Consider the following 21482-nt stretch of genomic DNA (forward strand, 5'->3'; position numbering starts at 1 on the left):
CTTTTAGTGTACAACCGCCATCTTTAAAAGGAATGACTTGTTTGTAAGGTGTATACAACCGTCATTTTTAAAAAGGATGGCCTGTTTGTATGCTGTGAGCATAACGACCGTGTCGAAATGCTGGGGGATATTCTATATGCATTTTGTTAATGTCGATTACCAAGGATTCATCGGCTGAATGACTTTTATACACAGGTTATGTGTATTATTTTGTACTCGGGTTACGTGTACGATTAAATATTTGAAATCTTGTGGTCTATTAAAATGATGGAAATGAATGTTTATGATAAACTAATGAACTCACCAACCTTTTGGTTGACACTTTTAAACATGTTTATTCTCAGGTATTAAAGAAATCTTCCGCTGTGCATTTGCTCATTTTAAAGATATTACTTGGAGTCATTCATGGCATATTTCAAAAGACGTTGTATTCGAGTCGTTGAGTTCAACAAGATTATTATGAAGTCATTTATAGTTTGGAGATATTATGAATTGGTATGCATGCCTGTCAACTTTCGTTGAAATGAAAGTTTGTCTTTTAAAAAAGAATGCAATGTTTGTAAAATGTATCATATAGAGGTCAAATACCTCGCAATGAAACCAATTATTATGAAACGTTTATAATCGATATGAACGGGCCATTTCAAAAGAATCACAAGGTTCACCGATTTTGGATGCAATCGTTTCAAAATCAACCGAAGCAACCTTACTACAAATCTCATCCGGACCCGGTTCAGAAGGAACCGAACCGTGCGACCCCATTAATGGAACATAAGCATTCGCTAAAATGGGAGGGGAGACCTCTTCACAATCAACCTCAACAACATTCTCCAAATCCACAACAGGGGAACAAATTGGTATGAACCCAACCAACAATTCTTTAGAAGGAGAAACCGAACCAGCAGAAGCAATGAGGGTCGGATCACTTGGTAAAGAAGCAAGAACATCATGAGTAGGTCCGAGATTTTTACAACCATTAAAACAAACTTTACCACAAAAACAAACATAATTATCATCCGAAACCGCCTTACCTTTATTCAACTAGCAAACAAAATCAACCTTATGATCCAAAGCGAACTGCCAAGCTCTTGAACATTTCTTCTCACAAGATTTACCGAGGCATGGAAACACCAAAGTTTCTACTGATTCTGTTTCCAAAACAGAATCATTATGAAGTTCATCAACATGAACCAAAGGAAATATTACAACATGTTGTAGCAGCATTTATGAACCTACAGTTTATTTGATCGATTTGGAGGATATTTCCGAGTCTGTATTAGTGGAGGTGAAATTTGTTATGTACTCGTATATGAATCTTGTATTGCCATAGATTAGCACAAAGGCTGCACAAAGATGGCACGATTTATACTATAAAAAACAAAGTTAATGTCAATTTGACCAAGAATTGGTGCAACTTTTCGCACCATTAGCTAAGGTTCTTCATCAAAGCAGACCCTCAAGCCGTAAAACAACTGTAACACACTGCTTCTTTATCATTACAACATGTGTCGATGTTACATTATTGTATCAGTATATTTGGATTTACACTTATGGCTACTCTGTTTGATTTTTGGTCTCGTTTATGTTACATTTGTGATAGTACGATATAACATGAGTTTGAAACAATGCTTGTATTGTTGTTGCCACATAACTGAGGTACAAGCTAATATCTTTATAGAAATACAAAATATGCAAGACTAGCAAATTCTGACTATAGTAGTTGTAGTTTCAGATCAACGTTAATTAATTCATTTGTCACTTTCCAGCCGACCGCGCCACTACAGACCTTAAAATGAAAGGGCTTTTCGGTTAACCTGCCGGCTTATATCAAGCTGCCTGTTCTAGCGTAAGCTATGTTCATGTACTGTTTTCGGTATTTTTTTCATGAGAATTACAGGTATGCTATAAGATCAAAGTTTGTATGTAGCTTTGAGGTTAATTATTGGCATGTAAGAAAGAGTGAAATTGAAGTATGATTGTGTCAGGCTCCCATGTTTTGTAACAAAATCTTTCATAGGTGTCCTAAATGAAGGCTTCCTGCACAAGTACACATTTGTAGATTTTTTTGGGTCCATTTTGGCACACAGTGGAGTAGAACTAGTCTATTTTAAGTAATAAAAATGTGTTGCTTGAAAGAGGTTCCTTTTTTATTATTATTATTTTTGTTTTATATTTTTAATGTCGTTCAAGAGTAACATGCATGGTGATCGAATAGTGGTTTAATCACTGATTTCAACTTAAAGTTCTGCTTTTTTTCATAATAAGGTATCCCACTCAATATATTAACTGAGCTACAAACTTATTATTACAAACTTATTTTTACTCAAGTAGGATAAAATTGAAAAGTAGTTAGTTGTAGTCAGGATCCTAGAATGAAGCACAGAACAAAAACCATCTAAATCAGGAAAGGTATGAAAGAAATTATGAAAACATTGAACCAAAAATAGGTGTATAAAGTTTATATCTCTTCATGACTACCCAGCTGTCTCTACAAGACTTTTACTAACCTTAAGCGATCTTTTTCCTTACACCAATCTGATTTTGTTAATATGTTTACTTAATTAATTTAATTATTACTATAAAGTGTTCATCTCAAGAATTTTAGTAATTTTGTTAAACAAAAAAATGTCAAAAATTCAGGTAATATATAATTTTATTTTTTCAAATCATTTGTTTCAAATAAGATCCACCTTGATTCCAATAAAGAACCATGTATTTAGTCAACTTAACTCTATTGGAGTAGGGGAGTGATTCGTACACCACCTATTTTTAGCCGTACACCATCAAATATGTTTTACAGGGTTGTACAGTACAACACTATAAAGCATGTTTAGTGGTGTATGACTAAAAATAGGTGGTGTACAAATCATCACCCATTAGAGTAATAGTTAACAGTAACAATAATAACACAATAATTGTTCAGTATAAGACATTATTATTAAATTAAAGTTGAGTCACAAGTTTTATAATCATGGCTTAATTAGCTGACATGTCGACACAGAACTAATGATAGTAATATTATTTTATTTTTCACAAGACTATGCATAGTCATATTGTGCATCTCAAAGGGTCCCTTTTGTTGGCTCCTAAATATAATTCTAGAGAAAGAAAAACTTAAAAAACAAGTGTACTTTCACTTTCCAACTTTCACATTGTCATGAGTTAACTTAGATTTAAAAATGTCATCAAACTCACACCTTCCATGTACACTCAATTGTGTTTCTGACACTATTTGTGCTTTTTTCTCAAGCAAAAATCAAACACCGCCATCAACTTTCATTATATATACATCACATACTTACATTACCTTAAACATATTAAATTCAAATCTTTTTGTTAGTACTTAAAAAGCTTATGACTCTTTTATAACAAAAACATTACTTATAGTTAAGTTTTAGTAAAGAGCAAATAGGCAGAAATGGATCGTTTTAGCTTGGTCACTGGATACGGGCTAATTGGGACAATGTGGGAGCAAGTAAGGGCGCCATTGATCGTTCCGTTTATGAAGGTTATGATGACAATGTGCTTGATCATGTCTGTTATGTTATTTGTTGAGCGTGTTTATATGGCGATTGTGATCGTTGTTATTAAGTTAATGAGATATAAGCTCGAGAAAAGGTACAAATGGGAGGCGATTAAGGAGGATTTGGAATTGGGTAACTTGGCTTATCCTATGGTTTTAATACAAATACCAATGTATAATGAAAAGGAGGTATGTATTTTATAGTTGTTACTCATATATCATTTTATGCTACTGTAAGTTGTAATTTCTATACATATCGAGTTTATGTTTTACTTAGGTGTATCAACTTTCGATTGGAGCAGCATGTGGACTCTCATGGCCGTCTGAACGAATCATAATTCAAGTTCTTGATGACTCAACTGATCCGATCATAAAGGTTTACATCTTTTGTTTATTGAATATGAGTGTTGTATGGTTTCAGGTTCCAATCTCACTAACATCATATCTTACGGCGCAATGGAAAGGGGTCATAAACGGTCACGGGATAACCTCGATAGGCCGCGTACAACCGAGTAAAAGAACAGGGTCGTAAATGGTCACGGGATAACCCACAGCAGGCCGCATACATCTAAGTAAACATTACTCTCCTTTCCTAGGTAGCTTCAACTGGAAAAAAAAAAACATTGCCTGGTTACCCATTTAAGTTATGACTAGGAGTGTAAATGAGTCGAGCTACTCGATAGCTACTTGAGCTTGATTCGTTAAAAGCTCGATTCGGTTCGGGCTTAGTACAAGCTCGAGTTAGCTTGAACATATTTTGTAAATTAAGCGGGTATGTTGTTGACCTTCTAAGCATAAAAATTAAGTGTATTTTACTGAATATATGTCAATAGATCAGCTATAACTCTTCAAACGTTTTATATGTTAACTAATTTTGGATTAAAAAATGGACAGGATTTAGTAGAATTGGAGTGCAGAAGATGGGCAGGGAAAGGAATAAATATAAAGTATGAAATTAGAGACAACAGAAATGGATACAAAGCTGGTGCTTTAAAACAAGGCATGAAGCACTCTTATGTTAAACAATGCGAGTTTGTGGCCATTTTTGACGCTGATTTCCAACCCGACCCAGACTTCCTTTGGCGCACCATTCCATTCCTTGCACACAACCCTGAACTCGCTCTTGTTCAAGCTCGTTGGAAATTTGGTATTCGTTTATTTTTCATCACATCAATCTCATTATGCACGCAGCCCCCCCGAGTTGACTAACATTGACCCAATATAACTTTGTGATGGTGTAGTTAATTCTGATGAGTGTTTGATGACAAGAATGCAAGAAATGTCACTTGATTACCATTTCACTGTGGAACAAGAAGCAGGATCCGCGACCCATGCATTTTTTGGGTTCAATGGTAAACATGTTCAACCCTAATAACCAATAATAATATTTGTAAATGACAACAAACTAGAGTTTGAGATTCATGAAATATGTTTTTAAATGCAGGAACTGCAGGTGTGTGGCGAATTTCGGCTCTAAATGAGGCTGGTGGATGGAAGGATCGAACAACCGTGGAAGACATGGATCTAGCGGTTCGTGTGAGTCTCAAAGGTTGGAAATTTGTATACGTTGGTGACCTTAAGGTACGTTTGATAATCAAACTTTGCTATAGGTGTGTTTGTTTACCTCTTAATTAAATGGTTCAGCTTGAATGATGAATCATTCAACATGCTTGAATGATGAATCATTCAACATGCAGCGCGTTGGATGATTAAAGTTGACTATATATACACTTATCGTGAATCTAACAATTTAACGTTCAACTTATAAGGTGAAAAACGAGTTACCAAGTACTTTTAGTGCCTACCGTTATCAACAACATCGATGGTCTTGTGGACCGGCTAACCTTTTCAAGAAAATGATCATTGAGATCGCCAAAAACAAGGTTCGTTCTGCTCACAATGTTACATTCTCTTCAATGTTTCTAATAGATCAAAATGTGCTTATAAATTACGCTCGGTTTTATGCAGAAAGTGACATTGATGAAAAAGTTTTACGTGATATACAGTTTCTTCTTTGTTAGAAAGATTGTTGCGCATCTTGTTACGTTCATCTTCTATTGTGTTGTATTGCCTACAACGGTTTTTATGCCTGAAGTGCAAGTTCCTAAATGGGGTGCGATTTATATTCCATCTATTGTTTCACTGCTTAACGCAGTTGGAACTCCAAGATCGTTTCACCTACTAGTTTTTTGGATCCTTTTCGAGAATGTCATGTCACTACATCGGACTAAAGGAACATTTATAGGTCTTTTTGAGACGGGTTCAAGGGTTAATGAATGGGTCGTCACAAAGAAACTTGGAGAAGCTGTGAAGGCTAAATCGGGTTCCAAAGCTACCAAAAAGCCCCGAATTCAAATTGGAGAAAGGTAAATTTTTTAAAGTTTTTAAAACGCTAAACTATTCAATTTTATTAAAACGAACTCGAAATATACACACATAATAATAATAAATATATTTATATAAAATATTATATTTGAGCTATTTCCGAGTTTGAATTCAGTTTTCTGTTTAACCAAACTCGAAAAAATCAAATCCGAGAACCAGTTGAAGTCGGTTTATGTTTTAATTGATCCAAATATCGTTTTTCATATTTGGTTTAGTATTAAGTGGTTTGAATTCGGTTCGGTATTCGGATTAAACGGTTTCAAACCAAATTTAGGACACCCCTAGATATACTCGGTCTAACCGGGTTATCCTATAACCGTTTCTGACTTTTTACATGGCCCTCAAGATATGCTATTGGTTACGTTTGAACCTGCGACCTCTTGCAAGGATATCATATTATCAGGACCACGACCACTATGCTATTGGTATGGTTCAATGTTCCATAATAGATAGCGCAAAAGCCATGGGTTTAACCCATTTTGTTCTGGTCCATTACCCACTAGAACAGATGAATGGGTTTGTTCCAGTGTGGCTTGAGCCCAAGGGTTAAATCTATGAAGTTATTCAGCATAAAATGGTTTGTCACTACAAACTGTTATGCATTGTTAAAACTTTTGGTGTTTAACATTTAGTTATATGATATTCAGTGTATATATGCTGGAGATCTTGGTCGGATCCTACCTCTTCTTGTGCGGCTGCTATGACTTTTCGTTCGGGAAGAATCATTATTACATATACCTCTTCCTACAGTCTATAGCTTTCTTTATAGCAGGATTTGGATACATTGGCGTCTTCGTCCCCAATTCATAAGAAAGATGTAAAGATGCCAGCTTTTCAAATATAATCATGACGCAACTATGTTAAAATTGTGGTCTTATTGTTGTATTTTTGCAATTTCTTTTACAATGAATCAAGGCATTTTTTCACCATACATGTGCTTAAGCACTTTAAGATGGCTTCGTAAAGTTACTTATCCGTATAATAAAGAAAACGAATGAAATGATGCATAATTTAATCACATATTTAAACATGGATTTGCATTAATCAACTGGAATTCAAGGATTATTTTATGTTATTGACTTATTGGTAAATGGTAACCTTTTTTATTGCATTAGTGGCACTTTTCTTGTTATTAATCAAGTGTTAACTGTTAAGCATGGTTTCACTTCAAAAATACTTTACCATTATAAACTCATTCCAACTAATAATAATAAGATGTGATATATCCACTTTTAATTTTGATCGATTTAGAATAATTTTACATCATTACCCAAAATACCCTTGTAGGTGTAAAATAAGTAGTGGAGGTGAGAGAAAATATGAATCGTAATTTTGGAGAAGAATTGTAAAAAAAAAAAAAATAGTGGATTTATGAAATTTGAATGCGGAAATATCATATCATTACCCAATAATGAAAGTTCATTACATCAGAGCCAAGCTTTAAACTCAATTGCACGAAGCTTATAACAGCCGCATACCAAGAAAGTGAGGCATACCAAGAAAGTGACTTTTGATTAACTAAACTACAAACAACATTGTAAAATCGTTAATATGAGATTAATCGACCAAATCTTGTAGAGATTAATCGGCCAAAATCGATGATAAATCATATTAGACTTTATAAATTTAAATAATAATTTTCAAAATTATTATATGTATTTACATAAGAAAACAAAAACAAACATAAACATAATCATTTATTTGTTAAAAACACAATATTCTAAGTTAAATTCATATTAAATTGTTGGCAGATTTTGACCGGCTTTCACCAACTAAATCATATTTGACATACTGACCAACGTTACAAGACAGATTTTGAAACACCTAATCGGCCTCCTTTCTAAAAAGGATTAATCATATTTTTACAACGGCGGCCGCTCCCAACGACCCAAATTTTTTTCCACTGTATTTATGTGTTAAAGTTCTCGACGCTCAATATATTTATATATTAAAAGTCGACATTCTACCCTGTTTACTTGCTTTTTTTTTTTCAAAATTTTAACATACTGCACCAATCGAAAAAAATTCCTAGATCCAGTTCGTGCCAAACATATGGTATATTGCCAAGCAAGACTTAATCAACTTATATTCTTTAACTAAGAACCAACACTTAATAAAGAACATTTAAACTTTGAATCATCCTAATCAAACCTCCATTCACTTTTTGTGATTATTCTAGGAGTAGCATCTAAGAAGAGCATATTCCATAACCACAAGGAACCAAGAATCAACACCAAACACAATTCACAGCTTCTGGCTCATTTACCAGGGAACCCAACTACCAAAGAGTATATACCTTCTATGCTGTCATGATCCACTTCTTACCATAATTTTATTAAAGGATCCTGATTTTAACTTGCTCTATCTTTTAATACAACTATATAAATCATTTAAAATGAGATCATCAACTCGAAGCTTTGAATCCTAATCAGTTTAAACTACAATGCTAAGAGCCAAAAAAGTGCACTACTTTGTTGTTTACTAGGGCCAAACTTATGGACAATAAGTATAGATGTGACAACAATAGCAGAAAAAATCAAACTTTACCGAATTTTCGGTTAATGAACAACAAAAAAAGAGAAGCTTTTTATTCCAAAACTAATTGGTATGCATTTGATATAAATCACATAAACTTGTAACGAAAAGCACAATCACTTTAAATGTGTCAGCATTTCGTCTTTGCGTTCTTATCCCACAAGAAGCTTACTTTGGGTTACCATTTGAGCTTATAATAAGCAGAATTAAATAACGAAAAAAATTTGAAAACTGACCTGTTGAGTGAAATGTGGATGTGAATTAAATGAAAAACGAATCTACACAAAAATTTGATATGCAAAAATAGCCAACGAACAACGTTGCTTATAAATATTTAGTCAGTACCCGTTACGGCATACCTAGAATCACGCCGGTTATAAGTTCCGCCGTAGCTATGCCATATCTTCCAAAATGTCATAATGACCATAACCATGGAATAAAACTTTAATTGAACTCTTCTCATCCTGTTCATACTCTTTACCGTAGGTTGCAATGTTCAATAATTTGTTTGAGCCACTATCCAACATGTATACTGATATTGCGGTCCTATAAACACAACCAAAATTAACAATTAAGTTAATAGCTTAATGTCCATTTCAAACTCAAAAATAGCAAGAAATCAATGTTCAAAACTGTTTTGAGGGTCAAATTATCTCCTAATCTAGGAAAGTCAGATACTCAGAGACTTTAAACATTTGAAGACATCTTAGTTCTTTACCTCACCTACCAGTCTACCACATAGTAAGCAAAACTAAAACCAAAGACCTAAAAGTGATCAAACCAAATTGACCCCCAAATTCAGGAAAGTATCAATTCTATACTTACGGGTGTTGATCCGTACACAACCTCTTTTTTACCATACACAACTAAATTAAATATTTTTACTATTTTACCCTTCCTTTCCTTGAATTACTTTTCCTTCCCTTCAAGGAATGAGGGGTAAAATACTCCAAATATTTTGGTTGTGGATGGCAAAAAAAGGGTTGTGTACGGATCAGCACCCTATACTATATTGTCATCCAAAAGCTAATTGGCTTTCAAAAGAAATAAACTTGACAATGGGTTGCATTTTACACATAACAAGACATCGCTGGTCACAACACGAGAAGAAAAGACACGATAACGCATATATATGTTCCATATATGATCAAGAACCAATTAAGAATAGATGATGGAGATTGTATACAAACTTACTTAAGAATATGTGAAGCCATTAATAACTCAGGTTCTCCACCCCATACATAAGGTTTTTCGATCCTTTTAACATATGCTTCAAAATCTCCCTCAATAAACCTTTACAAGATCAACAAATTAAGATATAGGATTATAAGTTGTTGAAATTAAATTTGTTACAACATAAACTAAGTTTAAAAAACTTACCATTCAATCTCTTTTCGTCTCTTCAATAGCTCATCAACAACCTGCACACCAATTCACATTTAAATGTCACAAACACATATAAATTATACAATATTAAGAAACTAAGAGAGTTAAAAATGGCTTTACTTGAGCTCTTAATTCATCAGCAAGTTCCTTTTGTCGATTTTCGTCAGGCGCTTCTTCCCCATTTCTTAAGCAAACCATATGCGCTATCGCTCTAAACAAACATCTCCCATCTGCTGGTACCCCTGCAATACTTTTTAGCTATTAAAAACATATCTCATCAATTAATCCCTTTAAAAATTACAAAAACAAAACCAATATTGCTATTACTATGTATTCCATAAGTTCTTGTGGAAGCCATATAAGTGCCACGTCATCAAAACCACATGAAATTTGAATACAAATACTATTACCTTAGGTAAAGTTCTAACACATTTTTTCAACAAATTAACACTTTCTAGTTTCAAATACATAATTGCACATCAATGTATGACAAGAATTTCAGTAAAGTTCAATACTTTTTCAGAAAATTAACACTTTTAAATACAAAATTGCATATAAATGTAACAGCAATTTAATTTTAGAAAATATAAAATTTAATTACTCCTACCTGTTATTTTATAGTTTGCAGACTGTTGGGACACAGTAGATGGAATACAATTTGCAGTACTTTTATTCTCATTATCAATAATAACACAAGATGACTCCGAACCGGAGTCATTAATCTCTATCGCCGGTGCCGCAAGGCAAGCGCAGATTCCGAACAAAAGCCACGCCGTGTGCGGCCGATACAACCATCGCGCAGGGCGTGCATCCCACGCGACGTTCCATGAACCCTCACCTGCCGGTGGTCTGATATTATAACTACTATTTCCTGCCGGAATAATAGCATGCCATACAGATGTATATATATCAGATTTAAAAGATATGTTTAATCGTGTATGTATAGCATTAGAATGATGACGGATTGTAGAGGGGAGTAGTTTGATAGGGAAACTGGCATCGGACGGAATGTGACGGTGACGCGCGTAGTGAGCGAGTGATGATGAACCGAAAAGCAAATGTTTCGGACGTGAAGAAATGATGCCGGTGAGCATTAGAAGGTGGTGGAGGAATTGAGGAGGTGACGCGGATTATTATTATGATGGTGGTGGTGGTGGAAACATTTTCCGGCGACGGCGAATGGTAATTGTAATGATAGATAGAGATGGTATTTTGTAAATTTTGTATTGTTTGGTCCGTCTGATGGGTTTTATTGGGGAAGATCGACGGTGGTCAATCTGATATGATTGGCACGTGCGTGTCACGAGGGTTGGGGGTTGGGGGTTGGTGATGTGTTCACGTGTTCTTCAAGGAACTATGTTTGTCGTAGTCGTCTTACATTTCCAACTTGCGTTACTACAACAAATCAACAATGCTAATGCTAATCACTATAAACCAACACGGGTATCCGTAGTCAATTTCACCGTCTATCACCGACTATCACCGACAAGAGTTAAAAATAGATATCGGCCCACTGTCGATCATAGTCGTTGGTGTCGTTGGCCACCGTCACTTCCTCAACGGTGGTTTCAACTATTTTATTATTGTTTTTCTTTTTTAATTATTCTGTTTTCTTATTGTTCCACGACTAAAATCGACCATGAAATGGACACCGAGATTGACATTTAACGTTACCTCACTTTAATCAATTTCAAAGTCCATTTTTGACCTTGAAATGAACATCAAAAATGAACTACGGATAACTTGTGCTCTAATTTGCATTTTACGCCCCATTTAATGTGTTTATATGTTGAAACTCGTTTATATAAATAAAATTATTAAATTCAATGATAATATTCTAATATTGTTAATTTTTATTTTGATAATGATAAATATTGCTAAGAGTGATTACACATGGAATTAAGCAAACACGCAAGTTTATAAACTTATTTTTTTCTCTAGCACACGACTGATTTACATAACGCTTAAAGGCAAAGTGCCAAAAGTGTCGTTTTATAAAAGCAGCATGACTGTGGTTGAAGCCACGGATGAACCGCATGTTCGATCGCCCAAGGTCAGCATACACGTCTCTGAAATCCAAAAGGTTTCAAGGACGTACGGTCGTCGATGTCACTACTGGGTTGTGAATCGACCACAAATTATCTGATCAAAATATACTTTCTGAATTTTATGATCACCTATAGTTTGACACTTCTAATGGTTGAAATTTCATCTAATAGATATAACACTAATTTCTAACTGATAAGCAACAAGGTTTTACAGTTTTTGTATTTGAACTTGATTATTATCATTAGTCACCATAGGATTAATATAAACTCCATAAACACATTAATGTTCGGTGATTTTCATAAAAACAATATAGACACAGATGGTCCCTCTTAATACATGCGTTGGACATTAATGTATACTTATACGTTAATCTATGTTATTATTTGACGGATTGTTTATTCATAATGTGACAAGTATATGTGCTTTAATTTATATTTATCCTGAGATCAGACTATATGAAACTACATTCAAACATAATAGATATGGTTTGCTAACATGTAATGATCTTTATGGTTTGCTAACATGTAATGATCTTTACTCGTGTGCTTATTGATTTAATGAAATTAAGCTATCAAAGGTAATAATACTTGGATAAAGACATGATGATCAATGAAAAAACCATACGGAACTATATGAATGACACATTGAGAATGTGGTTTTATCCACTAATATTAATCTTGAACTACCTGTTTACTTAAATATATAATGAATCAAGATTTTGCTATTGGAAACACTTAGCAAATAATATGTTAAAAAAAGAAAAATTATATGAGTTTACACTTAGACATATTGAGATATGATTTTGTTAAAATAACATTAATTGATTAAACACCTTGTTATGATTTTGATGATTTAATGATCCTAATCCTAACTTGTTCTTACATGACTATGCTTTAAATCAAATTATACTTCATTAATTTGTGTGTTTAATTTTAAAGGAAGATTCTTCTCACAATTAGACATGCTTAAGGTTAATAAATGTAATTGTGCAAGTTTGAATTAAGATCACATAAAGTGGTTGAAAATCTGCATTTTTTTCTCATTAAAGGTCTGAGTCAATAAAGAAAATCAAAGAGATGATGCTTTCTACTTTGGTGATGAGATGTCAAGATACATGCATACTTCCAGGTCCAATTCAAACAAATGGTGCAAGGTAAACATGTCAAGATCAACAAACATATTTACAAGTATCAATTAGAGAAAAAATGACATAAGGATCAAGAGTCAAGGTTATTTCAAATAAATATATTTCTGGTCTCATCTCATTTGAAATTAAGAAAGTGAGCCAACAAAGAAAGGCTTGCCTCTTTTATTATGACAAGTCACTTTCATGTAATACATCAAAGGCAAATTCAAACACAAGAAGCAAGTCAAAAGATGTCATCGTTCTATCACACTTTTAAAGGTTCCATATCAAGCATTAAAGACAAGAGATTGATTAAATTTGTTCAAATCCAACGGATACATTGTGTCTACAATGGCTCTTTAACGACTAGGATTCTCTGCAGCAGTCGTGTGGTCGCATTACGGTCGACTGTCGGAGACAACAGATGGTCTGAGCTTACATCATTCATGCCTATAATACAAAGCATTAAAGTCATTGAAGACACCCCTCTTTCTAATCCCTTTCAAACCATCGAATATCCTAAACTTCAATAACATATCATTAGATATATCATGAGCAAGAGAAAGAGATATTCTACTTAACTAGTAGAATTAGGTTGTAAATTTTACGCTTATCATTTGTATCTTTAAGTATACTTGTGAATAATTTCCTTGGAGTGATCAAGGAAGTATATTGATTCTTGTACATTGTAGCTTAGTGATTCACTTCCTTAAAGGGATCTAGGAAGTAGATTAATTTCATTGAGAATTTATACTTGTCCACCGTGAACACAAGTTCATCCAAGTTGTATTGAATCTTTCAAAGTGATAGAAAGATTGGCCTATTAAGGTACATAAATTGTAATCAGATCTCCAACTGTTTTGAAGAATTGCTTAGTGAAGTTAACTCTCGATATGATATATCGAAGAATGGATTAAGAAGGATTCATTGACATCCTCCCCAACCACTTTAAATCATGGTGTTTGTTTTAAGTTCTTTCATTTCGTTATACTCATACAATTACAAACACTATTGTAGTGACCCGGAAAATTTCGACTAATTTTGAACCAAACTCTCGATACGATTCAATATTTTGACACGATAAGCAAAGTCTGTAAAGTTGAGTCTCAAAATTTTTGAACTGTTTCATATATTCAATTGACCTTCGACTGTTCTCGACGATTCACGAATAACTATTTGTAAATAGATATGTATATAGATATATATAAATAAATATATTTATATAATAACTTGAACTGATATTTATCTATTGAATGAAATTGTTGTTATAAATAATTATGTAAAATAAAATACTAAGTAATGAAATTATTATATATACATATATGAATAATAATATTAAAGTTATTTGTTTAAAAAAATATATAATTAGTAAATTCATTTATGTAATAAAACTTGTTATTTATAATGTATGTATATATATATATATATATATATATATATATATATATATATATATATATATATATATATATATATATATATATATATATATATTGAAAATGAATGATTTCGGGCTTAATTATTAAACGTCAGAAACACTCGGTTGACGTTTCGTTAGTTTTAATATAGATATTGTACATGTTCATGAAGGATTAAAATAAAAGTTGGACTGTAAATTGATTACTAAGATTTTTGATTTGTTAAAAATATTTTTACATTTTTAAGTTTAAATATTAGTACTCCGTACATATAAATTGGAACAGAAAATAAATAATTATCGAACCTTTTTGATCAGGTTTCAAACAGTTAATGAGTAAAATAATTAAATATATTTAATCTAAAATTATGGGATTTTTCGGAACACTTTTATATTTTAAACTGTTTAGCAATGAACCACGATATAACACTCCGTGAATTGATAATAAGCCAAACACCCGGCTGCATACTATTCCATTACTGTTATCTGTCACTCCTTTCACTTAAGATAAAGTTAATTATTTTATTATTATTATTAACTATTATTAATTTTATATTATTACTTTAAATTATTATTATATCCGTGAACTCAAATGATGATTGAGTATGAGCTGTCTTTCTTCATTACGTATCTATTATCTTCTTTACCTATATGTTACATATACTACTACATACACATGGGGAGGGATTATTCCTTTTATATTTTATCAATCAACAATCCAATAAAATACCATATTTCGGATGTATATCATCCTCTTCATTTGATCAACCCACGAGCCTTAAACAATGATCATCACCAACCACTATACAACCATAATATAACCTACAACCTTCTACTACTAACTTTCTTTTCTGTGTACTCGTGATCAAACTGCAAGTCCAACCCATTGGATTGTTTATGTTACTCATAGTTCTTGTTATCGTCATCTTCACCAAACCATCTCATCTTCATCACCCACGAAAACCACCCTCTCTCTCTCTCTCTCTCTTCTCTCTCTCTGCAACCTCTTCGTGAACCAAGATCAAACCATCATCTCCATTATTCAAACAACCACTATAAATGACCTTGATCACCATATACAACCACCCTAAATCTCTCATGACGGTATTCGAATTTTTTTTCTTTTCTGTCGTATATCATCACCACTATAACAACACCAAGACCCATGAACTGCAACTGTTATGATTACTGTTACGAATTCCTTTGATAATATCAACAACCACTCATCGAACCCATGATTGAAACTGAAGCTGTAAGTACTTGTTTTCTGTTTACTACTTCAAGATAATCACAAACAAAAGACAACCCAAACAACCACTTGCAACTGCTAATCTCCTGTAACTACTAGCTGCTGAGTTTAACAGGAATTTTAGAAAGAAAAAAAAAACCACTTCTTTTCCCCTGTTCGTAACTTGTTCAAACCAAATGCTCATATACCAATCAATCTTCAAAATTAAAAATACAGGAAAGTTAGAATTCATCTATTTAAATTATATACAAATTTTACAGCTCCTATCATAAAGATTCAAGGATGAGTTTCAAAGTCAACTGGATTCACATATATCAGATTGGAACGAATTACCAAAATTTCAGATGATAAATCGGTTTTAGGAACATTTGATTTCAACACCTGCAACACATAAGATCTCGAATTAAATTATCAAACCTATGAAGAACTAACTGCTCCTGCTCTTTGCCGATTGCAACCATTGCTGCTACTTCAATCAAATTCGCTTCAATAAAACTGTTAATCATTGCTCTTTCCATCAATTTTTTTCTATTCAAACAACACACACTGCTCGATATCAATCTAACCCGAACCCTGATTGAATACCTACAACCCATCAGATAATTTAATTAAATAAAACTAAAATTCGTTACCTTTGAACATCACCATCATGAACCGTTTTGAACCGTCGCTGTTAATCGATTAGAGATCCAAATGATCGATTACTATGCACGTCTATGTTGTTACCTCTGCTTTCGATTGACCTGTGAGAACCACACCCCCAATTTTCCATCGACCGGTTTATATGAACTAGGGTTTTGGGCTTAGTGGATCCAATTTACAAATCATCAATGGGCTTTTCTTTTTGGACTTCTTTTATATTAATGGACTCTTTGTTAATAGAGGTATAAATTTTATTAATGGTTATTATTATTATTATTATTATTATTATTATTATTATTATTATTATTATTATTATTATTATTATTATTATTATTATTATTATTATTATTATTAGTATTGATATTATTATTATAATTATGAATTTTATGTGAATGGTGACGGCAAGATCGATGATAATGATGATGACAACCCTGTTTACGCTATGTTCGATTACACTGCGATTCCACTCAATTGTTCAAACTCTCGTTCTCTCGAAGGGTATAAACCAAAATCCAGACTTTTTATTGATGATTTAAATATAGTATATAGTTATGATTATGATATAAAAACTTAATATGAGGTTAAAAATTTAATTCGTTATGTTAAATAATAGAAGTATAATTATTATAAGATTTAAGTTTATAGTTATAATGAAAAATTAATATAGTAATATGATTATAAAAATTTAGATTTTTAAATATGATCATTACAAATTTTAGAATTTATAAAGTAAGGAACATGATGATATTATGTTTATAAATATAAATTTTGATAAATGATAATCATATGTACTATTATTATTAAAATCAGTATTATTATTAAAAATAACATTGTTAGTAAAATTATCATTATTTTAAAGTTATCATTACTGTTACTATTATAATTATTATTACTATTATCAACATTAATAATATTATTATCAAGTATTATTATCAAATGTTTTATGTATTATTACCATTTTTATTATTACTATTATTATTATTATTATTGTTATTATTATTGTTACTAGTAATATTATTTTTACTAATGAAAGTAATAGTTACCATTTGTGATTACTATCATAATTATAATTACAATGATGATAATATTATTGTTATTACTAAAATTATTAACATTACTAGTATTATTATTATTGGTAATATTAAGTATATTAGATAATATTATTATTAAGATCATCATTAGTATAATTATCAATATTGTTAATTAGTAGTAATATAATAATTATTATTATTACTATTAAAATTATTTTCATTAGTATTAATATCATTTTTATTAGTATATTTATTATAGATATTATAATTATCATTATTATTACTATTATGATTATAAAAATAAAACCTTATTATTATTAATAGTAATTTTACCAAATAAAATGTTAGTTACATAAAAATATACTTAATACATATAACATAAATATTTTAATATGTTTATAATAAATAATAATTATTTATTTAATGTATATATAAAATAAATATACTTAATTGATTAATAAAATCTATAATTTATTAAATATAACAACTATATCACTAATAATATATAAATTTGTTCGATTACCATTATATGTGTTAATATATATATAAATGATATAGGTTCGTGAATCCGAGGCCAACCTTGCATTGTTCAGTATCGTCGTATGAATATTTTTACTACAAAATATTGTAGAGTGAGTTTCATTTGACTTTTTACCCTTTATATTTTTGGGCTGAGAATACATGCGCAATTTTTATAAATGTTTTATGAAATAGATACAAGTAATTGAAACTACATTATATGGGTGAATGATCGAAGCCGAATATGCCCCTTTTGCTTGGTAACCTAAGAATTAGTAAACCGATCTACTAATTGACGCGAATCCTAAAGATAGATCTATTGGGCCTAACGAACCCCATCCGTTGGAGCGGATGCTTTAGTACTTAATTGTTGTTTTATATCATGTCCGATGGATGTCCCGAAATGATAGGGGATATTCTTATATGCATCTAGTTAATGTCGGTTACCAGGTGTTCAATCCATATGAATGTTTTTTGTCTCTATGCATGGGACGTATATTTATGAGAACTGGAAATGAAATTCTTGTGGTCTATTAAAATGATGAAAATGATTATTTATGTTAAACTAATGAACTCACCAACCTTTTGGTTGACACTTTAAAGCATGTTTATTCTCAGTTACGAAAGAAATCTTCCGCTGTGCATTTGCTCATTTTAGAAATATTACTTGGAGTCATTCATGGCATATTTCAAAAGATGTTGCAATCGAGCCGTTGAGTTCATCAAGATTATTATTAAGTCAATTATAGTTGGATATATTATGAAATGGTATGCATGCCGTCAACTTTCGTTGTAAAGAAAGATTGTCTTTTAAAATCGAATGCAATGTTTGTAAAATGTATCATATAGAGGTCATGTACCTCGCGATGTAACCAAATGTAATGTATTCGTTCAGATGGATTAGGACGGGTCCTTTCAACTATTAATTTCACACTTTTACAGGCCGACACTTTTATCTTTAAAAAATTCGGAAAAGTTTTAAGAAATCATTTAACAACTATTTACCTCCTTTACTTTCTTACAAACAAGTATTCGGGTCGGCCCGCTTCGCTGGGCCCAAAATCGGTAGCTAAAAACAAAAAAAAAAAAAAAAAAAAAAACGCAACTTCAAGGTTCGAACCTGCGTGAAATGTCCCGTTCTTATTGATTAAAAACGTTCCATATTAATTGATTTCGTTGCGAGGTTTTGACCTCTATATGAGACGTTTTTCAAAGACTGCATTCATTTTTAAAACAAACCTTAACCTTTATTTCATAAATAAAGGTTTAAAAAACTTTACGTAGATTATCAAATAATGATAATCTAAAATATCCTGTTTACACACGACCATTATATAATGGTTTACAATACAAATATGTTACATCGAAATCAGTTTCTTGAATGCAGTTTTTACACAATATCATACAAACATGGACTCCAAATCTTGTCCTTATTTTAGTATGCAACAGCGGAAGCTCTTAATATTCACCTGAGAATAAACATGCTTTAAACGTCAACAAAAATGTTGGTGAGTTATAGGTTTAACCTATATATATCAAATCGTAACAATAGACCACAAGATTTCATATTTCAATACACATCCCATACATAGAGATAAAATTCATTCATATGGTGAACACCTGGTAACCGACAATAACAAGATGCATATATAAGAATATCCCCATCATTCCAGGACACCCTTCGGATATGATATAAATTTCGAAGTACTAAAGCATCCGGTACTTTGGATGGGGTTTGTTAGGCCCAATAGATCTATCTTTAGGATTCGCGTCAATTAGGGTGTCTGTTCCCTAATTCTTAGATTACCAGACTTAATAAAAAGGGGCATATTCGATTTTGATAATTCAACCATAGAATGTAGTTTCACGTACTTGTGTCTATTTTGTAAATCATTTATAAAACCTGCATGTATTCTCATCCCAAAAATATTAGATTTTAAAAGTGGGACTATAACTCACTTTCACAGATTTTTACTTCGTCGGGAAGTAAGACTTGGCCACTATTGATTCACGAACCTATAACAATATATACATATATATTAAAGTATGTTTAAAATATATTTACAACACTTTTAATATATTTTGATGTTTTAAGTTTATTAAGTCAGCTGTCCTCGTTAGTAACCTATAACTAGTTGTCCACAGTTAGATGTACAGAAATAAATCGATAAATATTATCTTGAATCAATCCACGACCCAGTGTATACGTATCTCAGTATTGATCACAACTCAAACTATATATATTTTGGAATCAACCTCAACCCTGTATAGCTAACTCCAACATTCACATATAGAGTGTCTATGGTTGTTCCGAAATATATATAGATGTGTCGACATGATAGGTCGAAACATTGTATACGTGTCTATGGTATCTCAAGATTACATAATATACAATACAAGTTGATTAAGTTATGGTTGGAATAGATTTGTTACCAATTTTCACGTAGCTAAAATGAGAAAAATTATCCAATCTTGTTTTACCCATAACTTCTTCATTTTAAATCCGTTTTGAGTGAATCAAATTGCTATGGTTTCATATTGAACTCTATTTTATGAATCTAAACAGAAAAAGTATAGGTTTATAGTCGAAAAAATAAGTTACAAGTCGTTTTTGTAAAGGTAGTCATTTCAGTCGAAAGAACGACGTCTAGATGACCATTTTAGAAAACATACTTCCACTTTGAGTTTAACCATAATTTTTGGATATAGTTTCATGTTCATAATAAAAATCATTTTCTCAGAATAACAACTTTTAAATCAAAGTTTATCATAGTTTTTAATTAACTAACCCAAAACAGCCCGCGGTGTTACTACGACGGCGTAAATCCGGTTTTACGGTGTTTTTCGTGTTTCCAGGTTTTAAATCATTAAGTTAGCATATAATATAGATATAGAACATGTGTTTAGTTGATTTTAAAAGTCAAGTTAGAAGGATTAACTTTTGTTTGCGAACAAGTTTAGAATTAACTAAACTATGTTCTAGTGATTACAAGTTTAAACCTTCGAATAAGATAGCTTTATATGTATGAATCGAATGATGTTATGAACATCATTACTACCTTAATTTCCTTGGATAAACCTACTGGAAAAGAGAAAAATGGATCTAGCTTCAATGGATCCTTGGATGGCTCGAAGTTCTTGAAGCAGAATCATGACACGAAAACAAGTTCAAGTAAGATCATCACTTGAAATAAGATTGTTATAGTTATAGAAATTGAACCAAAGTTTGAATATGATTATTACCTTGTATTAGAATGATAACCTACTGTAAGAAACAAAGATTTCTTGATGTTGGATGATCACCTTACAAGATTGGAAGTGAGCTAGCAAACTTGAAAGTATTCTTGATTTTATGAAACTAGAACTTTTGGAATTTATGAAGAACACTTAGAACTTGAAGATAGAACTTGAGAGAGATCAATTAGATGAAGAAAATTGAAGAACGAAAGTGTTTGTAGGTGTTTTTGGTCGTTGGTGTATGGATTAGATATAAAGGATATGTAATTTTGTTTTCATGTAAATAAGTCATGAATGATTACTCATATTTTTGTAATTTTATGAGATATTTCATGCTAGTTGCCAAATGATGGTTCACACATGTGTTAGGTGACTCACATGGG

At 31.8% G+C, this 21482-nt stretch overlaps 2 protein-coding genes across 2 annotated transcripts; one reads left to right on the forward strand and one right to left on the reverse strand.

The window, feature by feature from the left end:
* The first annotated feature begins 3517 nt into the window (after positions 1–3517).
* On the forward strand, positions 3518–6819 carry LOC139861217 (glucomannan 4-beta-mannosyltransferase 9-like). The gene is made up of 8 exons (XM_071849535.1): positions 3518–3712; positions 3801–3899; positions 4418–4670; positions 4765–4875; positions 4968–5104; positions 5293–5406; positions 5492–5889; positions 6556–6819. The coding sequence occupies exons 1-8, from the start codon at positions 3521–3523 to the stop codon at positions 6716–6718; spliced, it is 1467 nt and encodes a 488-aa protein (XP_071705636.1). The 5' UTR covers positions 3518–3520; the 3' UTR covers positions 6719–6819.
* A 1677-nt stretch (positions 6820–8496) lies between these two features.
* LOC139863114 (uncharacterized) lies at positions 8497–11095 on the reverse strand. Its single transcript, XM_071851759.1, has 5 exons — positions 10437–11095; positions 9950–10071; positions 9824–9864; positions 9638–9736; positions 8497–8989 (listed from the first exon to the last, which is right to left on the reverse strand). Exons 1-5 carry the CDS (start codon positions 10921–10923, stop codon positions 8836–8838), a joined length of 903 nt encoding a protein of 300 aa, XP_071707860.1. The 5' UTR covers positions 10924–11095; the 3' UTR covers positions 8497–8835.
* Positions 11096–21482: the final 10387 nt, after the last annotated feature.

The sequence above is a fragment of the Rutidosis leptorrhynchoides genome, chromosome 8, assembly GCF_046630445.1.
Source record: "Rutidosis leptorrhynchoides isolate AG116_Rl617_1_P2 chromosome 8, CSIRO_AGI_Rlap_v1, whole genome shotgun sequence".
NCBI lineage: Eukaryota > Viridiplantae > Streptophyta > Magnoliopsida > Asterales > Asteraceae > Rutidosis > Rutidosis leptorrhynchoides.